The 21,829-nt window shown below is 37.1% G+C and overlaps 2 protein-coding genes across 2 annotated transcripts in view; one reads left to right on the top strand and one right to left on the bottom strand.

Annotated features, from left to right (window-relative positions):
• Positions 1-4,995, top strand: part of LOC145313785 (uncharacterized) — a 97,554-nt gene extending 92,559 nt beyond the window's left edge. Inside the window, exons 4-5 of the mRNA XM_080153401.1 lie at positions 2,151-2,279; positions 3,874-4,995. Of these exons, the coding sequence (XP_080009527.1) occupies positions 2,151-2,279; positions 3,874-4,107 (363 nt within the window). The 3' untranslated portion in view covers positions 4,108-4,995. The remainder of the gene's footprint in view (positions 1-2,150; positions 2,280-3,873) is intronic.
• Positions 4,996-5,421: 426 nt separating this feature from the next.
• On the bottom strand, positions 5,422-21,341 carry LOC145326595 (uncharacterized). Its single transcript, XM_080169969.1, has 11 exons — positions 21,275-21,341; positions 20,633-20,768; positions 20,247-20,293; positions 19,324-19,429; positions 18,804-18,940; positions 16,630-16,719; positions 16,072-16,136; positions 15,728-15,764; positions 13,447-13,545; positions 5,883-5,963; positions 5,422-5,515 (listed from the first exon to the last, which is right to left on the bottom strand). The coding sequence occupies exons 1-11, from the start codon at positions 21,339-21,341 to the stop codon at positions 5,496-5,498; spliced, it is 885 nt and encodes a 294-aa protein (XP_080026095.1). The 3' UTR covers positions 5,422-5,495.
• Between the last annotated feature and the right edge of the window lie 488 nt (positions 21,342-21,829).

The raw sequence follows: 21,829 nt of genomic DNA, 5'->3' as shown, positions 1-21,829 counted from the left end.
TAAAACATGTCGTTTTTTAGCTTGTTTAGGGTTGGGGGTGTCCCACCCCCCAAGAAAATAGTTTAAAACCACAACAGGACCAGTAGGTATATTCTCTGAAGAGTAGAATCCGATCGGTTCAGTGGTTACCGAGATCTTAAGCTTCAGACGGACGGACAGACGGACAGACATCAAGCTACTTTGTATTATAGATGATAGAAATGGTGATAATAAGTCGACTAGGCATAATGTTGTAAGCTTAGTACCAAAATGTGAAATTGAAGGGTAATAGTACAAAATTTGTGAAATTTTTCAATGGGCATTTAGATTTCTAAAATTACTCACATACTTAGGCTAGTTCAGGGATCTGTAGGGATAACACAATGGAATATAATCAGGAAGGAAGGGGATTTAGACTGTAAATTACACTAGTACCCAAAGTTTTATAACATTAACCACTCATAAATTTGGGTACTTTTATCAAATTTTGATTGGCTGGTTTTAAACTATTGTAATCCAAGGTTTTCCGCGTATAATTTTAATCTAAAAAGGAGGATTAGATCAATTCATCGTCCATTGTCTTATCCCCTAAGATCCCTGATATTAAACTCACATTGTCGTACTAGAAGAATTGGGTAAATGAAGAAGTACCTATATGTATGTGTGTGTGTGAAATGCGCTTGCAAGCAACTTGTATTAAGTAAAATGAGCGTATTGGCGTGTGTATGTGTTTAAGTGAATGAGTATGTAATGGACGTTAACACAAAAACATTCAAAATATCAGGGCTCGGCAGCTGCGCGTCAGCTGCGACTAAGCCTCTAATTTAATTTGGATGCTTGGAATTTTAATTTGTAAAGCGGGATTGCTATATTTGTGTCAGATCTTTTAAATTGTCATATTTATCATTCATATTTTTTTGTAATCCAAGAAATATCCAATAAGCATATATAAATCAGAGTGATGTACATTTTAAATTGGAGAAAAGGATTTTTTAGCTTTTACTAAATATAGCGGGTTTTGGTTTTTATGCTCACCTAGGCATTTTGTGGTAAACTGTTCAAATATAATAATCTTTGTTAATTTAGCTAATAAAATGGCTGTTTTGTTTGAACTTTGATGTATTTGTGGATAATAGAATTAAGTCCTTAAAATCAAGGTTGCCTCAACCTTATCATATGTAAAATCTAAGTACACCTATACCCCAAGTATCGAAACTATGTACCATGTTTCAGGGAGGCTATATATAGGACTATAAGTTTCATAAATACGTTTTGCTTAAAAACTTTGGGGACTATAATTATATTTGTTAATAAAACCTTCCAAAACTAGAGACGGGTAATGATGTAGTAGCAATCATGGGGATGTAAATAAATGTATCATCCATTGTCTTATACCCTGGTACTAAATAAAATTATAGGTACATATACAGAGGGTGTATAAGGAAATATTTTCAAATGTACAACTCAAAATTATCCTTCTAATTTAAATTGTTGGGAAATCCTTTTCATGTTTAACAAAGTTCAAAAGTTTTGGCAAAACACTCTTTTATAAGATAAATATTCTTTGAAATCATCATTTTAAGTAATTTGTATAAAAGATAAATTTGTCGGATTCACTTTGAGACTTGTTGATCGTATTTGACCTTATTGAAATTTGTAATATGTCTAGAATTGTATTCATTTAGAGAGACTTATTCAATTATATTGAAATTTGCACCTCGTCAAATAAGATATTAAGCTTTCCATTCTAGGGAAGCTTCATGTCCTGGGATAGTTGGATTCTTTTAATTTCTTGAATTCAAGTCTAGGAAGGGTTCTGGGAATAGTTTTAGGCTATTTTTCTACCCTCTCGAAAACAGAGCCCAGCCGCTAACCTCATATTATATTAAGTAGTAAGATTTTTTTTGTTTAAGATTAAGATTTCACTACCTTCAACACTGATTGAGTTTTCCTTTTTAGGGAAGCTTCACAAAGGTACTTGGATAATTTTTGGGCTCTTGAATTCAAAGTTTGGGATGGATTTAGGCTATTTTTCCTCCCTTGCCACTCAATTGAATGCTGCTTGTAAATCAGTAAGTGACTAATGCTTATTGGTCAGAAAAATTTTCACAAGCCTATCTCATATAGCAGCCATATAAATAACAAGTTTTAACAAGAAATAACTTTTGCAGGTGAGCGAGAGGAACGAGGAGAGCGGAGAGAAGAAGGTTGAGAAGAAGGAGGGCGCTGCTGCCCCCGCCAACGGAGTTGAGAACAAGGGATTCGACGTCGAGAAGGGAGATCCATCTGCCGAGGCTAAGGTATGTTTTTATGTAAATTACACCAGTACTCAAAGTTTTATATAATCACAGTGATATATGTCGACGGAAAAATTGTGGGTTATTTTGTTAAAGAAGGTGTATCAACTTTTTTTTTTATAGCTAGCCGGTTCTTTTAGTAAGTAGTAGATGTAAAATTTTTCATAGAATTCAGATATGCAATCGGTTTTTTTGTAGACCTCTTATTTTTTAAGTAATTTAAGTTTTTAAAAAAAATAATTAAGTCGGTTTTAAGGTACTAAAACGCAACAAAATAAAAGAAGAAAATGGCCAGTAAGAACAAAAATAGTAAGATCTTTAATGTGACACCTTACTTTTAAAATTCTGTTGAGTAATTATTGAAAAAATCTATTTTTTTAACCTCGGTTTAATAAAAACTTTAGACCTAAATATTTTCTCAAACAGACATAAAAAACATGGGTTCATATATACCTTTAGAATCAGAAAAATATTACGAATCCATTGTAAGCAAAATTGAAAAAAAGTAAAAAAATATAAAATTAAACAAATGGCCAATTGTATTTTTTGTTCAGGCAACACTATCGTCTTCCCTTTTTTACCCCCTCTTTACCCCCTTCCCATTTTTATACTCAATTCAAGAATTAAGACGTTGCCTGTACAATATAATATGATATTTTCATATAATTCCTTTTATTGTAGTTTATATACTATATTGTAAACTTTTTTTTTTCAATTTTGCTTACAATGAATTCGTAATATATTTCTGATTCTAAAGGTATATATGAACCCATATTTTTTTATCTGTGAAATAATAAAATTAAGTTCAAAGTTTTTATTCTCGTGGGTTTAAAAAAATCGATTTTTTCAATAATTACCTGACAGAATTGAAAAAGTAAGGTGTCAAATTAAAGATCTTACTATTTTTGTTCATAATGGCCATTTTCTTTCTTTTTTTTGTTGCATTTTAGTACCTTAAAATCGACTTAATTTTTTTTTTTTAAACTTAAATTACTTTAAAAATAAGAGGTCTACAAAAAAACCGATTGCGTATCTGAATTCTATGAAAAATTTTACATCTACTACTTACTAAAAGAACCGGCTAGCTATAAAAAAAAAAGTTGATACACCTTCTTTAAATGATTGGTTCTGAACTAGTAGTGTCTAAACTTTTCAACCAAAATTCTAATCTACAGAAGGGGTTATTTTCTAATATCATTAAGAATGTATGTCAATTTCTTATCCATTGCATTGTATTATCCCGTTTATTTCGTATTTATCTTCTTTTTAAATACAATATTGTTAGATTTTAATGGATACAAAACATCCCCAATAATGATAAACAAATTAAAATAACACCTTATGATAACCAACCAATCCAACTTCTTCCCTGTGAAAATAGGACAATGAACATAAAATATACATGGATGGATGGACAGGGTAAAAATTGTCGTCAATTTAGTTTGTTAAACATGGACATGATTTGATTTATTGACCAGTTCGTTCATCCAGTAAGAGAGGTGGGGATGGTTTAAATAAGGTTGAGGGTGGGGGGGTATCGCTATTTTAGCCAGCTCCAATTTTTCCTTGTGTAAGATGTATCGTTATTTTTGTCTAGGATGAGAAGTGGGTGAAGAACTACGTGCCCTATGAGGACTACCCCGACGGAGGCAAGGCCGCTGAGACTGACACCATCACCGTGGAGTCCGACACCACCGGCGAGGAGAAGCGGCGGGAGGAGGAGAAGGGGGAGAAGGAGAACAAGAAGAAGGAGGGAGGAGAGAGCGAGGGAGGCAAGGATGAGAAATGGAAAGAGAATTATGTTCCTCATAATGAAGCCGATGAAGAATAGATAGATAGTCTTTAATAAATCCGCCAAAATTGATTTTTTTGTTAATTTCAGCAGCCAAAACGTCAGGATTTTAGTATTCAATAAACTACTGAAATTAATTAGATTTTAAAATACGATTCAGTTTTTTAATAATATTAAAACTTATGGAATTTATAGTCACTAAACCTCTAAAATTTATTAATAGGTTTCGTGATTATATATAAAATGTTGTATACTTTAAACCTGACATCTAAACTTTTTTTAAAAATTGCTTAAACTGCTCATTTAAAAATCCTTAAAACCAATCCAATAAAATGCCAACAAATAATAGAAACCAAAACTTAGTATTTGTATTTTCATTTTTTTAAAGAATTTATATGATGTAAAAAACAAATTTTATAATTCGACATAGCAGAGAAACTTTAATAAGGCATTTATTTTAAATTTTAGACAAACAATTTTTTGATAAAAATTAGACGATCAAAATTATTTAGACATTTAGTAGAATTACTTAAAAATATGTAGTTATACTTATCCCCACAAAGAGTGCCTATTTTTAATTGGTTTAACCTATCTTTGTAGATATGCATACCTTAAAGGAAGCCTGCAAGAATTACACCGATCTAACTGCTAAAGACTGCCACAAGTAGACCCAATACCCAAAATTTAAAGCCTCCAGCTTCAAGAACAAAAAAGTTATGGTCATTTAAAATGACATTTTGAGTATATTAGTTTTGGTTATTGGGTCTAATTGTGGCCTTCTTTCAGCAGTTACAGCGGTGTATTTCTTGCAGGCATCCTTTAATTAGTGATAAGTTTACCTACATTTTTAAAAGTAATTCCACCTGTTATCATTAGTAAAAATCAAATGTAACCCAAACCAGTCAAAATTTCTATAACTTTTCTATAGATTAGTCATGACTTATTGAATTTTTAATTATGTAAATATATCATAATTATGTATTGTAAAACGTAATTATAAATTAAATTTTCCTAAAAGATCTATTTTTAGGAATAAATTTTAATCAAAGAACTATCAGTATAAAAATAATGACCCACCTTAGTTTTTAAAACTTTCCTATATAAAAAGAAAGTAAAAAATCTTATATTTTTTTATTTAAAAAATCTCAAACAAGTGCCTTTTAATTAATATTTTTTTGTGTAAAGCTATTTTTGTAAATGTTTGTCCGTCTGTATGTATGGCGTATGAATGCTTTCATGATAGAAATTTTGTATGTATGTAATAATTAATAAAATATAAAATAAAAAAAAGTATTAAATTGTTATTTATTTAATTTAAAATTAGATAAAAAGGACAACAATGTCTGTAAATAGTGCAGCAATAACAAGCATATGACATTATAAAAAATTGCATAACTTCATAAATAGAAAATTTTTAAAAACCTCTTTTATTTCTCAATTAAAAAATCTGAAATAAAAAATGTCATTTTTAGAGCTCAAAACGTGTCAAAGTGCCCAATATTTTTAAACACTTAAATTGGATTCAAATTATCAGCATCCAAAGTTCCAAACTTTTTTAAATAAAATTTTGTATATCATCATGAAGGTAGGACATCAATTTATCGTTGAATTGATTGTCTTGAACTTAAGATCTCCGATCAAATTTTTTTCCTGTTTTTGTAAGTGTGCAGTCCTTAATTTTCTTTTATTTTAATAATCCATGTTATTGTTAATGTGTTATTTCTTTAGAAAAGGCTGAAATTAGGTTTCTACTGCAGTTCTGTAAAAGATATAAAAAAAAGCTAATTATGAAAGATTTGATGCTTATGTTTTACCTTTAACATATTTACACTTCTGCTTACAGCCAAATGCATCGCCTCGGCAGTGTTTACAGCACATTTCAACTACGGATTTTCCTAAAGAGGTCAAATAAAATATAACAGACTGGACTAATACTGTGGTATGCGGCAGCTCTGGACCATGCAGAAACCAAGACATTATAGTGATGCTACGCACCTAGTTAAATCCTGTTATTCTACAATTATGAAGCCACCTGAAAAGATGTCAGATAACGGTACTGATTTTATCCCTCAGTTGTCCTGCCAATGGAGGGAGGGGTGTTAACCCTCCCTCTCCCATCTTAAGCACCGGAACCTTCCCCTTCAACCACCAAGTTATCAGCACCACCTCAACCCTGAGGATAAAGGATCTAAACCTGCCCCCACACAGACTGTTGTTGTCACAAGTAATCATCAAACCTTCCCTCTTTAGTACCCAGACCTACCACTCAACCCCTCTATGCTTATCTACCTATTGTGCTGCTCCATGGGCTATCCTGCCTGCCCCAGACAGGGATAGCCATCTACCTAACCATTGCAATTATCTATGTTTTACTGTATGATTTATCTTTAACCATCTTTATTCCTAATCCATATGTATTTATATTATGGTTAACTGTATTCTTAATCCCCCCCACCCTTTCCAGGGATGGGGAATCATGATTGCCCAAACTGACTATTGTATATGTATTATAATGCTTTTATGTTATGATCATTTATTCCTATCCATGTAGTTATTGTTTGTTGTATATAACTTTAGTATCCTTTACACCTCCAATAAAGTGACAACTGAAATAGATGTTGATTCTTGTCTAGTGAATGCTAGAGAAGCATAGCTTCTCTATAGTAAGGTGTCCACGTCTGTTCACACTGCCGTAGTCTTTATTCGAACTCTGGTGTCTGCCATTTACCCTAGGCGGATACCACAATTTTGGTGACAGCTGTGTGAGATTACGGCGAACCACAAGTGTAGAGCAGACGCGCATCTGAGACGAAGGTACTCCCAGCAGTGAATCTGGCAAAACTGACGCAAGCAACCTGAATTACCCACCCTGGATAGCAAAGTTTAACTCTGCATCCGGCAGTTGTGGAAGCAAGACAGCGAAATTTGATGAATAACCGCGAGCAGCGCTGATATCTAACGGAGAATTGAGCGCCAAAAGGGCTGAAACAGGCCTGCGGACCGGCTGAAACAAGCCAAAGAAGTGTAAACGGCTGAAAATAGGCCAATTTTACTGCAAGAAATAGCAGGATCCGAACCAGTGGCGCTAGTAGGACGGGACATTCCCTGCCGCCATCAGCTGGATTTGGATAAGCGGCGCTAGCAGGACGGGACATTCCCTGCCGCCGATAGGCTGAAACATGCCACATAGCTGCAAGCTGCGAGCCAACATACGAGTGTAGTGCACCAGAACAGAGAAAAACTACGTCAACTCTAAGTGTCCTGAGAGGCTACAACGCAGCCACCCATCTAGAAAAACAGATATTATATTACAGTGCAAGGATTACCACCCTGGTGTTATGGCCAAACAATAGATTTATGAGCAAAGCTTGGCAAACAAATTGTTGTGTTGTGATAAATCTAAGAATAGAACAGGCTTGGATTATTGGGTATTGTGATAACAACTAAAAATAGGACAGAGTTGGTAAACAAATTTGTTATGCAATTGTGATAAGGACAATAATAAAAGCTAGATGCAATATAAACAAGGACCCTGATACACAATCAAAATATCTCAAACCCACAGCACAATAACAATACACCCCTTATTCTAGGGGAAGGGGAGGGGCCCCCCTCTCCATTGAAGGCAAATACAATCAGGGTGATATAATAGATAAACCTAGGATTAAGAAGAAAAGGCAATATTACACCAGCCCACAGTTACCCCCCTCCCTCACAGGGGGAACGGACGGAGTTACCCCCGTCCCCTTACGCGCTTCCCCCTTCCTACCCACACTAGACTAAGTCCGTCTGTAGTGTGGGGCTAGCGATCGGACACACAGAGCGCCATTCACGGGTAGCGCAACAGAGTGCGGAAAATATCATAAATCTAACGGACGAAGCGGACCAATGAGAGAGCGAGTTGAGGGGTGAGAGCGCGTTTTCCCCGTGTGCGCGGATTTGACGGTGCGGACGCGCGTTGCAAGGACAGGAGATTTCACGCACACACACACACGCACACACCCACACAGGAGAGGGGCCATTCTATAGCATACATCAGAGATATTTTTTTAGGAGAAAAACTTGCAAGCTCCTCCCTCCCTGTCTACAGTGTGATAAGGAAAACTAAACCAGTTCCTTGAACCCGCTCAGACCCTCAACATCTCCTAGCTCTGCCAACCCTACTTCAAAGCTGAGTGGTTAGTGAAACAAATATATGTATATATAAATACCCAAGTGATAAATAATGTTGTTTTTTTGTATCATGGGTACAATCAAGTGAATACTAACCTCACCAAACAACACTGGAAACTGATATGGTAACTGAACGAAAGTACGCCCACCCTGTGGACATAGCCTGACTTGCTGCCCCACACTGGGCAGTGGTGGTGTGTACCTGGACCATCGACCCTCATAGTAGTGAACTATATACAGAGGAAGCATGATTTTTTGGGAGCAAGGAGGAAAAGCTAGCTAGCTCTGGGGATATTCCTATACACGTATATATATATATATGGGCGTGTAGCCATGTATATATATAGATAGCCTACCTATCCATATATCTACTAGTGGATACGCTCCTAGAGACATCTGTGGATGCCTAACATATTCCCTGTTACCTTTAAAGGGCGAATATAGCTAAGATCCGCTAGTTACCACAGAAATCAAGAGCTATACTGGAAAGGAGAACAACTCAGGCTCAACAGTTAAACAAGACGCTGGCACCAACAGACCAACACCCTGCTACTTATCATGGGGGCGCGCCAGCCACAGAAACTCTTGAGCCAGGAGGACCGAGCCTACGGCTACGTGGACTACCACCCTAATTACACAGCTATAGTATTTATACTAGGGGTGAGCCGGCTCGAACCTCCTTGCGGCGCGGCTACTCTACTCTGCTTCTATATCTACAAGATACTACTTCTGTTATTACTTTGGCCTACTGTGTTGAGTACAGTGAACATCAAACACATGCCAGGTCACAGACCCCTGGTCCCTGAGATGCCCTTGTCTGGAAGGGTGACTGAATGTCCGCTGCACAGCTCCTGTTCAGTTGGTGCTCAACGTACGAGAAATAGCAATACTGGACTGGGGGTTGCTGAACCTGTAGGTGTCCTCCTGGGGGTGTTGAACGATGCAACTGAGCCTAATGAGAAGGTGACAAGCTTCAGAGACCTAGTGGCCAGCCCCAAGATGGACACTACTCCCAGAACTGAGATTTCAAAGGGGCCCAGCCCTAGGGCCAGTACCACCTGTTTCTGGGGTGGAAAGGTCCTCCCTGGCACTGGCCTCACCAATCTGGAGGATGGGGAGCTGTCCTAGGGGAATAGGCTCTTCACCCAGATGCCCGACGCGTACCTGGGGGTGGGGGAGCCGCCACCCAAGCCTCCCTGGGAGCCCCCAGGCATGGAACGACTGGGGACCGGCCTAAGGATGGGGACTGGTGACCTGCTGCAGTGGAAGACTTTACCCAGCACGGAGGGAACAGGGTTGACCAGCAGCAGTGAGGCTGTTCCCCCACACTCCAAGACCAGATGCCGCTACTCTGTTGAACCACTGCCCATGTCCCAGCCAAGTTCCCCCATGCTGCTGAAGATGGAGGCCCACCAGGATGCAGAGCTCCAACTAGGAAAGTCAATAAGAAGGCCACCCCTTGCCAAGACCAGAACCACCGCAGGGGCTCCCCACCAGCAGCTGACGGAGCCTGGCAGGGACGCAATACTAGCTGGCAACTCTGGCCCAACTCAGGTGGCTACCAACAGTCTGCTGACAGTCCGGAATACAGTTCAGGCTACCATCAGTATGGCATCTTCTGGGCCTTGCTGGTCCACCTGTGGGTACCTGTCCACACACTGGCCACAGGTACCCCCCAGAGGTCATAGCCCCCTTTCCGACTGGCACCATCAACAGCCTTTGCTACCAACCACCTGGCATACCCAGAGGCAGGATCCCTCATGTGGAAAAGCACCTGCAGAAGCTAAGGCCGAGGCTGGCCTCGCCACCCAGGGGAGGAGAGCCGCTGTTGGATGGAAGGAACCTGTGTGTATGGGGAGGAGGCTGAATGTAACCAAGGAGCCACCACAAGCAGCCCAGCACCGCCTGACCCCTAGTAGGGGAGACCCTGTTTGTCAGCTGGTGCCCCAACTGGAGGAGGAGAGACCTGGCAGGTTGATACACCCTGGGGAAGCCGGCCTGATGGGACCCAGCTGGACGAAGGGGCGCTGCCGCTTCAACGGCCACACAGCCGCCAAGTGTAGAACCGGTTGGGACCGGGCAATGAAGAAACACCAGGCCGCCCAACAACCTGCAGGCAACCAGTCTGCCACCCAGGTCCACCTGGAGGGAGATGCCCAGCCGTCACCCCAACTAGCTGCCGCCGCTGGGGCCGCGGCTACCCAGGAGTCTGTGTCTCAGATTGGGACCATGGTGGCCAGGATCAACGTGCTGGGAGGAGCGGCTGAACCCAACCGGGTTGGCCTGGACCTCAGCCGCAACCACAGGGGACCGGTGTCCGTAACCCCTGTCACCCCCAGCAAGAGCCGAGGGGCGCTACCCAGCGCCACCGGGACGGTGTACGGGGAGGCCCTGGCGGCCGCCGAGTGGGAGAGGCAAGAGGCGCTAGCCAGCGAGTCTGAGTCGATGTATGGGACGCCAACCGGCGTCGCCACCTGGAAGGAACGAGAGGTGCTTCCCTGCACCACCAAGCTGATGTCTGGGGCGACAACCGTCGCCGCCACCTGTGAAGACTGGGGGGTGCTATCCAGCGCCCCACGCTGGTGCCTGGGGCGACAACCGTCGCCGCCACCGAGAGACCTGGACCCCTGTGAAGACTGGGGGGTGCTATCCAGCGCCCCCACACTGGTGCCTGGGGCGACAACCGTCGCCGCCACCGAGATACCTGGACCCCGGAATGAACCCGCAGCCCCAGAGGAAGGGGTGACACCCGTCACCCCCAGCCAGCCAGAGCCCCCAGCCAGCAGGGAGAGTCCAGCTGTCCCTCACCCTCAACTGCATCCAGCTGTCTACCTCCCCCAACCAAGCCAGGGTAATTGTATTGCACTGGTGTACCAGGACGTTTGGGCTGGGCCAAACTTGCCTGCGCCCCCTGCATCTGCCCCAGGAGCCAGGGTATCAGCCATGACCAGCCAAACTGAAGAAGCTTTGACCGCTGCCGGGGGAGTAACACAACTAGATGCGCCAAGTGCCGAGCCTAACCATAGAAGTAGAGGATCCCCAACAATTATGTCTACCCAAGATGGAGACAATGTGCCTGGACCCCTTCAGGCTAGGGGAGGAAACCCGGAGCCTTGTGCCTCCAGTCCACTAGCAGTAGTGTCCGTGGATGGGCCTGTTTCCCAGCCAACTAGAGCGGAGCCACCCTTGCAGATCCAAGACAGCCTCCGGCATCAAGGGTGGACTGTTACCTTTCCCTACCCCGCAGGTCGGGTTGCCATGCACCACCCTGCCAATGTCCAGAATGAGCCTGAAGGAGGCAACGGTCCTACAGTATGGCAACCACCACCTGCCCGCATTGACAGAGACCCTGGAAGCCAAATGAACCTGACCAGCCCCGAGGGCGAAGAAACTGCGCCTGCATCCAGTAGCCAGCCTGCCAGCAGCAAGGTGACCAACACGATGGAGACCACCAGCCCAGTGGAGAAACCTGCAGAGGTGTCCACCAGGAGGCTGTTGGTCCAAGCCCCCTCAGGTGCTGTGCCACCCCTGGAGGTTGCCAGGGTGGCCTCAGAGGTACACATCCAACGGCCAGAAGATCCAACAGGACCAGCTACTCCAGCAGATATAGCCGATTCCGTTAGACCTGGGGAGGGCTGGAGTCCACCACCGTCCAGCAACTGGTATCCTGGCGGACCCATTCCACAAGGACAACAAACTGAAGGCCGCCACCACTGTCGGAAGTCTGGCGGTGCAGACAACCCCTCCAGCCTTCCGAGGGGAGAGTTGTGGTATGCGGCAGCTCTGGACCATGCAGAAACCAAGACATTATAGTGATGCTACGCACCTAGTTAAATCCTGTTATTCTACAATTATGAAGCCACCTGAAAAGATGTCAGATAACGGTACTGATTTTATCCCTCAGTTGTCCTGCCAATGGAGGGAGGGGTGTTAACCCTCCCTCTCCCATCTTAAGCACCGGAACCTTCCCCTTCAACCACCAAGTTATCAGCACCACCTCAACCCTGAGGATAAAGGATCTAAACCTGCCCCCACACAGACTGTTGTTGTCACAAGTAATCATCAAACCTTCCCTCTTTAGTACCCAGACCTACCACTCAACCCCTCTATGCTTATCTACCTATTGTGCTGCTCCATGGGCTATCCTGCCTGCCCCAGACAGGGATAGCCATCTACCTAACCATTGCAATTATCTATGTTTTACTGTATGATTTATCTTTAACCATCTTTATTCCTAATCCATATGTATTTATATTATGGTTAACTGTATTCTTAATCCCCCCCACCCTTTCCAGGGATGGGGAATCATGATTGCCCAAACTGACTATTGTATATGTATTATAATGCTTTTATGTTATGATCATTTATTCCTATCCATGTAGTTATTGTTTGTTGTATATAACTTTAGTATCCTTTACACCTCCAATAAAGTGACAACTGAAATAGATGTTGATTCTTGTCTAGTGAATGCTAGAGAAGCATAGCTTCTCTATAGTAAGGTGTCCACGTCTGTTCACACTGCCGTAGTCTTTATTCGAACTCTGGTGTCTGCCATTTACCCTAGGCGGATACCACAATACAAATAAAATATAACAGACTGGACTAATCCAAATGCTTTAAATGAAATAAAAATTATAATATTTAATTAATGAACCCAAGAAAAATATTTAGAATGCTCAATGTATCTGTAAGAGAAGCAAGGATGACAACATCCATAAGTAACAGATAATGTGAGTTGTAGAGCTTATATTTAGTGTCTTAAAAATAAGCATATGCCTATATGACAAAAAGTCACAAAATCTTTTTGTATGAATATTGGTCTTTTGTATCACGATAGTTATGCAAACGTAAATTATATATTGGATTCTAATTTTTGATAGGGAAATTTTCAGCCATCTATCTTAAATAACAGTAGAGACATTTAGGTTTCCCAATAACCGTTTCTTACAGTCTAGCGCATGATGACATTCGAATAATAGAGTAGCTTCACCACTAACAAGAAAAAATGAGATCTTAACTAGCTTTATTTGAGTTGAATTTAATAAAAAATAGCTATTGACTATTAGCACTAAAGAATCACCTAGCAAGCTAAGCTCATTCTTAAATTAAACAAAAAGGATTTTATACAATATTGAATCAATTATACTGTATAATTAGTTCACATGAGAAACATTAAAGAAACATTTCATGATTTAAGTTTAGTACCTTTCGAGTTTTTAATTGAAAGATCAACAGGACGTTTGAGGAGATACTGAAGAACATTGACAGAACCTTCTTCACATATATAATGTATTGCTATGTCGCCTGAATGAAAAAAAAACTATTTTAGTTTTTAAATTGCATCCTATTTTAGACAACTTTCCTCTGATAGTAAAATGAAACATGCTATTTGTTGCTAGTTCCGAAGGGCCCAAGGCCTGGGCTAACAAAACATTATGACACGGTGTCAGGCTGATATCACCATCCCGAGAACGAGCTGATGCGCTATGCGTTACTTTGTCTGTTTGTTCATCCACGATTTTTTGTTCTTTGCTACTTAAGATTGTTGTCCTCCTTGTTTTGAAATGACGCTTGTAATTGAAATGATCTACGGATAGGATCACCGTCGCACTATGGGACATTTCAAAACATTTTAAATTTTTCTCAGAGTTTCTCAGAGATTTTTTTACATGAACGTATAGCTTTTGATGAGTAGATTTGACTTTATTTCATCCACTTTAGGTAAAAGTCCCGACTGTTATGCTTTTTTGACTTTAAAGTTTTTGTTAAAAAGTAAATGATTTGAACGAAAAATTTAAGTGCAACGACATTTGTTTGCATAACATTTATATGTTGTATGATCGCCTCAAAAATAGGGGGTTGTTGTGTGTTAAAGGGAGGGGACTTTCAAGAAATAGGGCTATGATTAGCTGTCAGAAGAATAGAAAATTATGTGATACAAACATCTTGAAACTTTTAGTAATTAATCTTAAATAACCAAGATAAAATTTACTTATGAAGTAAAAATTTACATAATACAACATATTTTAATTTAACAGCTAAAAACTGGATAAAACGTCAAAATTATCCTCTAAATTTACCTATTTAAAACAAATCAGTTTTAACTAACCTTACTTACTAATTTCCTTACTTTTATTCTTTCTAACTAATAAATAATTACCTCATAACGATATGACTTAACTCTTTCTTAAAAGTTTTAATGTCTTAAGTGATTACTCTTAGCTGTCGAAATAAGATTCTTCCTTCTTTATGTGCAGCTGGGAGTGTTCATACAATACTAATAACATTATTTCATGATTAATAATTTTTAAAAAAAATTTAATTCTTAGAAACACATGGAAAAGAATATTATATTATAATTCTCATCAAATTTTTAAGTTGCTAAAATGAGTAAATATTTCGCTAAAATGTAAAAACACTATAGTAGATGCTAATTACCCCTTCCCCTAAATTTCTTGGATGGGATCGGAAATATCATATTTTCTAAGATTGTAAAATTTCTATAATTAGAATTAAAGACAAAAAGTAATATACATGTCATTTATACAACTCTCAATTAGCAAACTTTATATTTTAGACATGAGTTTGATATCTTAATTATATTTTATACATTTAATTTTATAACCTTTAAGTACATTAAACAAATAAACATAGAACTGTATGAGAATAAGATGATTAAAAATAGAATTTTCAATTTTTTTCACCCTTCTTTCCTATTACAAATGTTCCATACTTTTTATTCCTTTCTTAATTATTTTAGTAAGTATGATTATTCATGAATATTAATAAGATTGGTATGATCATTTAAAAATAATCTACTAGTTTTAGAGGGCGACAAAACCTCTTCTATATAAGCACTAATATAAATAAAAGGGAACTTAATATAAATCAGATTATTAAACTATTGACTTTTAAAATGTAAAAAAATTATTAAAAAATTCTAAACATTTTATAATAGATTTTAAAAGAATTAAATTGATGAAACATAATTTCAAACTAATATTTTGTATCCCAACCCTTTAAAATTACATAAGAAGACGAAATGAAGTAGGTATGTCGTCATTGTGCATAGCAAAATTTAAGTCATGAAAAAATGAAAAATATCAGCAAATAAAAAATCTTTTATTATAATTTTTTTAAAGAATAGTGTTTTAAACACCATAGATTATGATCGAGACATATTTCATATCTCTATCTTAAGCGGGGGAAAAATGAAACAAAACATATGCATTTGTCCCATAGTGCGTCGATATATTATTCCTTGAATGTTGCATCAGAATTTCATGTACTCTGATAAAGTGTTGCTCGCAGCAGGCTAAAATCACGATAATCCCCATCCATCCCTTTGACCCATCTCCTCCCCTACTTCTGAATGAACGAACTGACTAATAAATGAGGTCCATATTAGCAAGCTATATCAATGACAAATATTCCCCTGTCAATATATCCAATCCACTTATATCCTATATCCATTATTATTATCTACCTGCACAATTTCTGGCAGTAACCAAGGATGGATTCACCTGAATAATTTTAACAATGGGTAACTAGCAATTTTAATTCTAGTATGGATTTGAAACCGATAAATATCCGCTGGATTAGAACCGGTGCTCAGCCATACTGAAATATCATGTATTGCATCGTATTACAGACGAATGCTAGAATAAAAATCATAAAATTTAAATTTAGTTTTGTTAAGGGCCGAATTTTAATTTTTATATTTTTTAAAATTTTAATGTCCACGGAATAACTATGAATGCTATGAATAACTATTCGGCTTTTTTAATTTGTTTATGCTAAATTGCAATTTTGCAAATATAAAATTATAACCTGTAATAAAATATCAGCCACTACAGTGCTCTTAGCAAAGAATAAGCAATTCCATCCATTTAATTCTAGATGATTTGAATATTTTTTAGTTGCTAAACTTTTCTATAATTTGGGTAAGTCCGTCCTTTCGTTCATTCGTCCGTAACAGTAAGCTTATTTCGCCAATTTAGGCAATTTAGAATTGTCCAATCGATTTTAAACTTTGCATGATAATTCATATAAAGTAAGGTACGATTTTAGAAGTGAAGCAACTCTGTAATCGTTCTCAGAAAGTCCGTACGTCCCTTTAAAACAATGGCAACAACTTTTGTATCCTATTCATCTGATTTTTAAAAAAAAATGATGCCTAGTACAACAAGGTATAATATTAAAAGTGAGGCATCTCAATAATCAAAACATAGAAATAAAAGTATGCCCTTTTACTGTATCCTGTATTTACGCAGTTTTGCAACAAATTTATTTAGCTTTGTTTAGACAAATTAATATTCTGCTTATTAAGTTCTGAGTTATTGTTCTTTTGTCCTTCGCTTTTATGGACGATGTCATCCTTGTTTAAACCTGTAATATTAATATCAGCTCCATGTGCAAGTAGTTTTCTTATAAAACTTGGATTATTATAATACAATGCAAGCATAACTGCTGTTCGACCTACAAAAAATTGATGTTTTTAGTTTGGTTATTGTTTTGAGAGATTTTAAGGCAATGAGAAAAAATTGAAATTGAAAATATTTTTATTTTATTTTGTTTAATAATGGCAAAAAAATCGTAGCTCAATTTTATCCTAATCAAAGAGCAAAAATTTAACGTCCAAAAGTATTTTGTGTACATTCTATCTGACTTATTATTCCATGGCAAAAAAGAACTATTTTTGTATATTTTTATTAAAAACGATATTTTATGTTTAAAATACTAAGAAAAACATAAGGAAATTCGTGTTAAATTATAGTAAAAATAATGCAATAAATATATAAAAATCGTTGCTGTACACTATTGTTTACAAACAAAGAACTGGTTTTGAGTATGTACAACGCCTATATAAGCCAAGGAATACAACAATAGAATTGTAGTCTGAACCAGTAGTCAAAGTGAGAGCTACTAAGGATTAAGTCCTTTCGAGTCCAAGAAGGCCAACTACCAAGAACAAACCTATCCAGAGTGGTAAGTCCCATTCTAAATTGATTTATTATTTTTATTACTCAAATCCATAGAGTAATTAGATTGGATTAAACTAAAGTAAACTTATTGACCTATGCTTTAGTAATTGGATACTACACTTATTTTTTATCAGAATTACTAATTGATAGAAGATTTCCCTAGAGATTAAAAGTGTAAAAGTTTCTGAATGTATTGATTTATCATAGCTTCAAATAGTAGGATCAGTTGTCCCAATAGAGTTATAATAAATTAATTTGTATATTTTTATTACACTAATCTTCATTACTTGATTTATTGATTGATTGTACATTGCTGTAAACCCCAGCAAATTGATTGGATTTATATAGTGCTGTAAACCCCAGCAAATTATTGGATTTATTACTGCTGATAATCCCAGCAATTGATTGATTAATTGATTTATTTAGTTATTCTAATCTTAAATTCCCTATTCACAAATTGGAATAATTGAATCTAGCCTACTCTAAATATATTTATTATATATTGTATGTTTTAGGTTGGATATGTCAAATAAACTCTTTGGCATATTCAATCTATGCTATTAATTCTAGTTGTTTAGGTTTATTTAGCTAATATATTCATAGCCTAGCCTAACCTGAAATGAAAAACCTGCCTGCTTGAGCTTGGAAGACTCAATGTCCAGTAATAATTTATAATATTTAACTCTTCCAAACTACTTGATTTATTCAAATACTTTTGATACTTTTGGAAAGAAATAACTGTTTATTAGTATTCAGTTCTTAATTGTTACTTTTATGCCATGTAAGACCTTTTATCTGAATGGGTAATTGTAATTATTTAGAATATTTGTTATTTATTGTTTTCAAACTGTAAGCCATTTGCTGAAGGAATGATTTCAATGAATACAATAGAATCTAGTAAATTTGTTAATTTAATCCTGTTAAATCAATTGTCTGAGTTTCTAATTATTTTAACATTTTATTGAATTTTCTAATATTTCAGTAAAACTTCTGTTATGCAACATGAGACTCAAGCTCCTAAATCCTGGTTATTCTTAAATATTTGTTAATTTGTAATTGTTTTTATATTTGTAAATATGCACTTGTTGAAATACAAGCTTTAATGTAACCCAAATGTTCTTTAATGCAAGGAAAATTTATAGAAATCTAAAAGAATAATTTTTAACAAAAATCAATGAACAGCCAAGCAAAACTCTCAAAACAGTTATTCCCCTCAAAGTGCCTAGTGGTTCACAGAAACTCCTAACCCCCACCTACCATTGAATCTATAAACAAGGATTTTAACATTCATAAGTAGCGAAGCACAAACAATCATGGAATCTACCAACAGACTAATCGATTTATAGAAGAGATGTTCACTGTTCAGTTCTCATAACAATAGGAATTAAATGAGATCATAAACAAAACCTCCAAGAAAATCACGAAACCTTACAAAAAATTACGTTTACATCTTTTGTAGCATGACAAACAGTCAGGCAGACAAAACAATGAATAGATCAGATGTGCATATGTCATAGGAATCCTCAACTGACGGACAGACATTGTAAGTTATAGAGTAGCGTCGCTATACATACATACCGTTTTTATCTCTATAGTTAACTTCTTCTGGGTAGTTTTCAAGTAGGGAATCAAGTATTTCATTACTATTAACAGTGACAGCCAGATGTACAGCAGTCTGCAGAGATGCCTCTCTTACAATATTGTACTTTGTTGCCCTAGGAATCATTATCTTAAAAAAGGTTAAAAACAATATGTGTTAAATGGACTTTCTGATCAATTATAGAGTTTCAACGCTTCATAGATCGTGCTCAACTGTTTTAGGAATCATCATGTAAAGTTTGAAATCGAAGGGACAATTCTAACATTTATAAATTAATGAAAAGACCCTAGTTAAAATTTATATTACTAACAGGCATAAATGTCCTTTAATGGGAAAAAATTATACTAAGACCAAATTATATTTATGAAATAGTAAAAAAAGTAACAGTTTGACTGAATAAGCGCATTTGACAATGGTTACACAAAACTTTACGGAATAGACGGGGAAAAATAACCTCTTTTGTTAAGTTAAATAGATTTAAATTGAATTGATAATTACCTCAATATTTTGTGTAACATTGTAGTTCTTGTTGGTTTACACTTGATCATTGCCACAGAAAGGTCCTCCCTATTCTCAGTAATTCCAGTATGCAGCATATACAACACTACAATAATGGATACTAGCGGCTGCGCCCCTAGCATCTAGGAGCTCTATATTAGAAGGGCAGAAAAATAGTCTAAAACCATACCAAGACTTTAAAAAAAAAGATAGCCTAAAACCATCTCAGAGCCTATAAGAGGCTTCGCTGTAAAGAAGAACCATATCGGTTCAGCGGTTAGTAAGATTCTTCACTACAAACAAAAAAGCTTATTACTTTATATTATAGGATAAAATATACATGGGTATTATGACAGGGGAAAAATTGTTGTCAGTTTAAGTTGCTAACATCATGGATCTCATATATTGGTTAGTTTGTTCATCCAGTAGGAAGGGATGGAATGGGGTAAAGGGGGTATAGTCATTTTAGCCCGCTGCGAGTTTCACTTTATCATAGAGCATAAAATTCTGGTGTAACACCCAAGTAATAAAAAATCCTTTACTAAAATATACTTTTTATTAATCAAGCAACTCTGTAATTCACTTTGTCTGTCCGTCTTTAACTCTTTTGGGGAAAATTTTTCTTGGCTAATATTTTAGATAGACAGCTGAAATTTTTGTTGAAGATTCCCAGTACCAATGAGCATGAAGCTTCTGTGTAGTAAAAGGTGTCACAGATATAGTTATTAAATGATAAATCCCTAGTTTTATCACTGCTACTAGGTCAAGTCCATGACATTAATAGTAAAAAGGTAAGAGTAGGAGGAATTTTATCTGCTTAGAAAAAAAGCATAAACCACATGGACTCACAGAAAAAGGTCTTTCAATCAAAAAGTTGGCTGTCTGATATGTGTAACTTGAATCTTAGTATCTATTGACTATACCTGTTTCCTCTGGAAGTTGTGCTAACATATAACATAATTGTTCACTACTGAAGTTAAAAACATTGATAATTAGCTCTTTGGATACTTCTGTTGAAAAATATTATTTTGTCTTTATTAATGGTCATGTTTTGCAGGCTTAAATATAGGAGAACAAATATTATCAAAGTTTGGCGGTTTCTCTCAAAGACTCTGGCAACAAAGAACACGCTTCCCCCCTCACCTCCTATTATTTTGTAATGAATTGAAATTAGGGTTGAAGGGGTTAGTTTTTCAAACAGGTAATCATATTGTCCCTCCCTACTCCTGTGTTTACTTAAGAATAAGGCGGGCGAGGGGCCGCTCACGATGGTCAAGAATTGATTTGAGTCAAAGCACCAAAAGTGTACCTTTTTGCTTCTTCTAAAATATCCATAAACTGTTGTGTCTGATTTTGTGTAAAAGTCACGGGTCCAATCTTATTTTGTCCAGATTTTGTTATTATCACAAACAACGAGAAGGCTAGAGCTGCAGTCAATGATAATCCTAAATTATAATAAATTCTAGAGTAGCAATGCTTTTCAAATTATCCATCTATATAAAGTAGTAAGGTGTTTTGTTTGAAGCTTAAGATTTCAATAACTAATAAAATGATTCAGCTCTCCTTTTTAGGAACATAGGTCCTAGGATGGTTTTAGGTCATTTAAATTTTTGATCTAAGCCTTGGAGTGGTTCTAAGCTATAAATTAGAGCCCTTAAATACAAGGGGCGCAGCCGCTGGTCAATAATTTTCCAGTAGTTTGTAATCAATGGAGAAGGTAATCTTAGTAAAATTCCAGTATGGCTTCGAAACCGATTCATTTCCGGTGGATTAGAACCGGTTATCAGCCATACTGAAAAATTATGTATAGCATCGTATTATATCCAGTTTTCTACAAATATAAAAATTCACAAACATAAGATTAACACCAGTTTTTTTACCCTTGCCTTCGGCATCTCGGGAAAGCTGCGGAAAGTTGTTTATGATAGGATGCGATAAATAACTACTATACCAATACTGATATCAACCAAATTTATGGTTAACTTTGTGCAACAAGTTTTCTTTTCTTTTCTTTTCATGGTTCTTTTCAACAGTTGATCTTTTTGAGAACTGCAATAAATTGTAATATAACATTTTAGTCTCATATAAAGTTAGTATTTAGTCTCTTACTAGTTGCTAACCTCTAAGGGCACTTGAAGTGGTGGGGTTATAGTTATAAACCTTCCTAAGACCTGTGAGAAGCTATATTGTAAAGAAGAACCATATTGGTTAAGTGGTTAGCGAGATCCTTCACTACACAGAGTGATCCATTTACTTTATCTTACGGATAGAGACTCTTTTCATTTATGATTTTCCTTTCATAAATTCAAAGCGCATGAGAGTCCCGCAGTTCTAGTGATCTGCATGGTAAATTTACTTTTGCCTTGTCGAGCGCATAACTCCCCCCCCCCCATTTGTTTCGATATGAATTGGAAATAGGGGGGGGGGGGGTATTAGTTATTTTCATATTTTTTAGTCAAGTTAGGTTAGGTTATGTTGGGTACTGGGTGGATGGGGGCCCAGGGGG

Source organism: Acartia tonsa, chromosome 1 (genome assembly GCF_053477335.1).
Source record: "Acartia tonsa isolate MP-2025a chromosome 1, ASM5347733v1, whole genome shotgun sequence".
In the NCBI taxonomy this organism is placed as follows: domain Eukaryota; kingdom Metazoa; phylum Arthropoda; class Copepoda; order Calanoida; family Acartiidae; genus Acartia; species Acartia tonsa.
The sequence above is the reverse complement of the archived record's forward strand: the minus strand, read 5'-3'. Positions and strand labels throughout refer to the sequence as shown.

What these genes read in the sequence shown, in the direction of transcription:
- LOC145326595 (XM_080169969.1), bottom strand. Translation starts at nt 21,341, where the DNA reads ATGAAAAGAAAAGAAAAGAAAACTTGTTGCACAAAGTTAACCATAAAT. An exon ending in TGGCTGATATTTTATTACAG is followed by an intron (nt 15,765 to 16,071) that starts GTTATAATTTTA and finishes AAAATTATTCAG; the next exon opens with GTGAATCCATCCTTGGTTAC. An exon ending in GAAGTGTAAATATGTTAAAG is followed by an intron (nt 5,516 to 5,882) that starts GTAAAACATAAG and finishes TTTTTATTTCAG; the next exon opens with ATTTTTTAATTGAGAAATAA.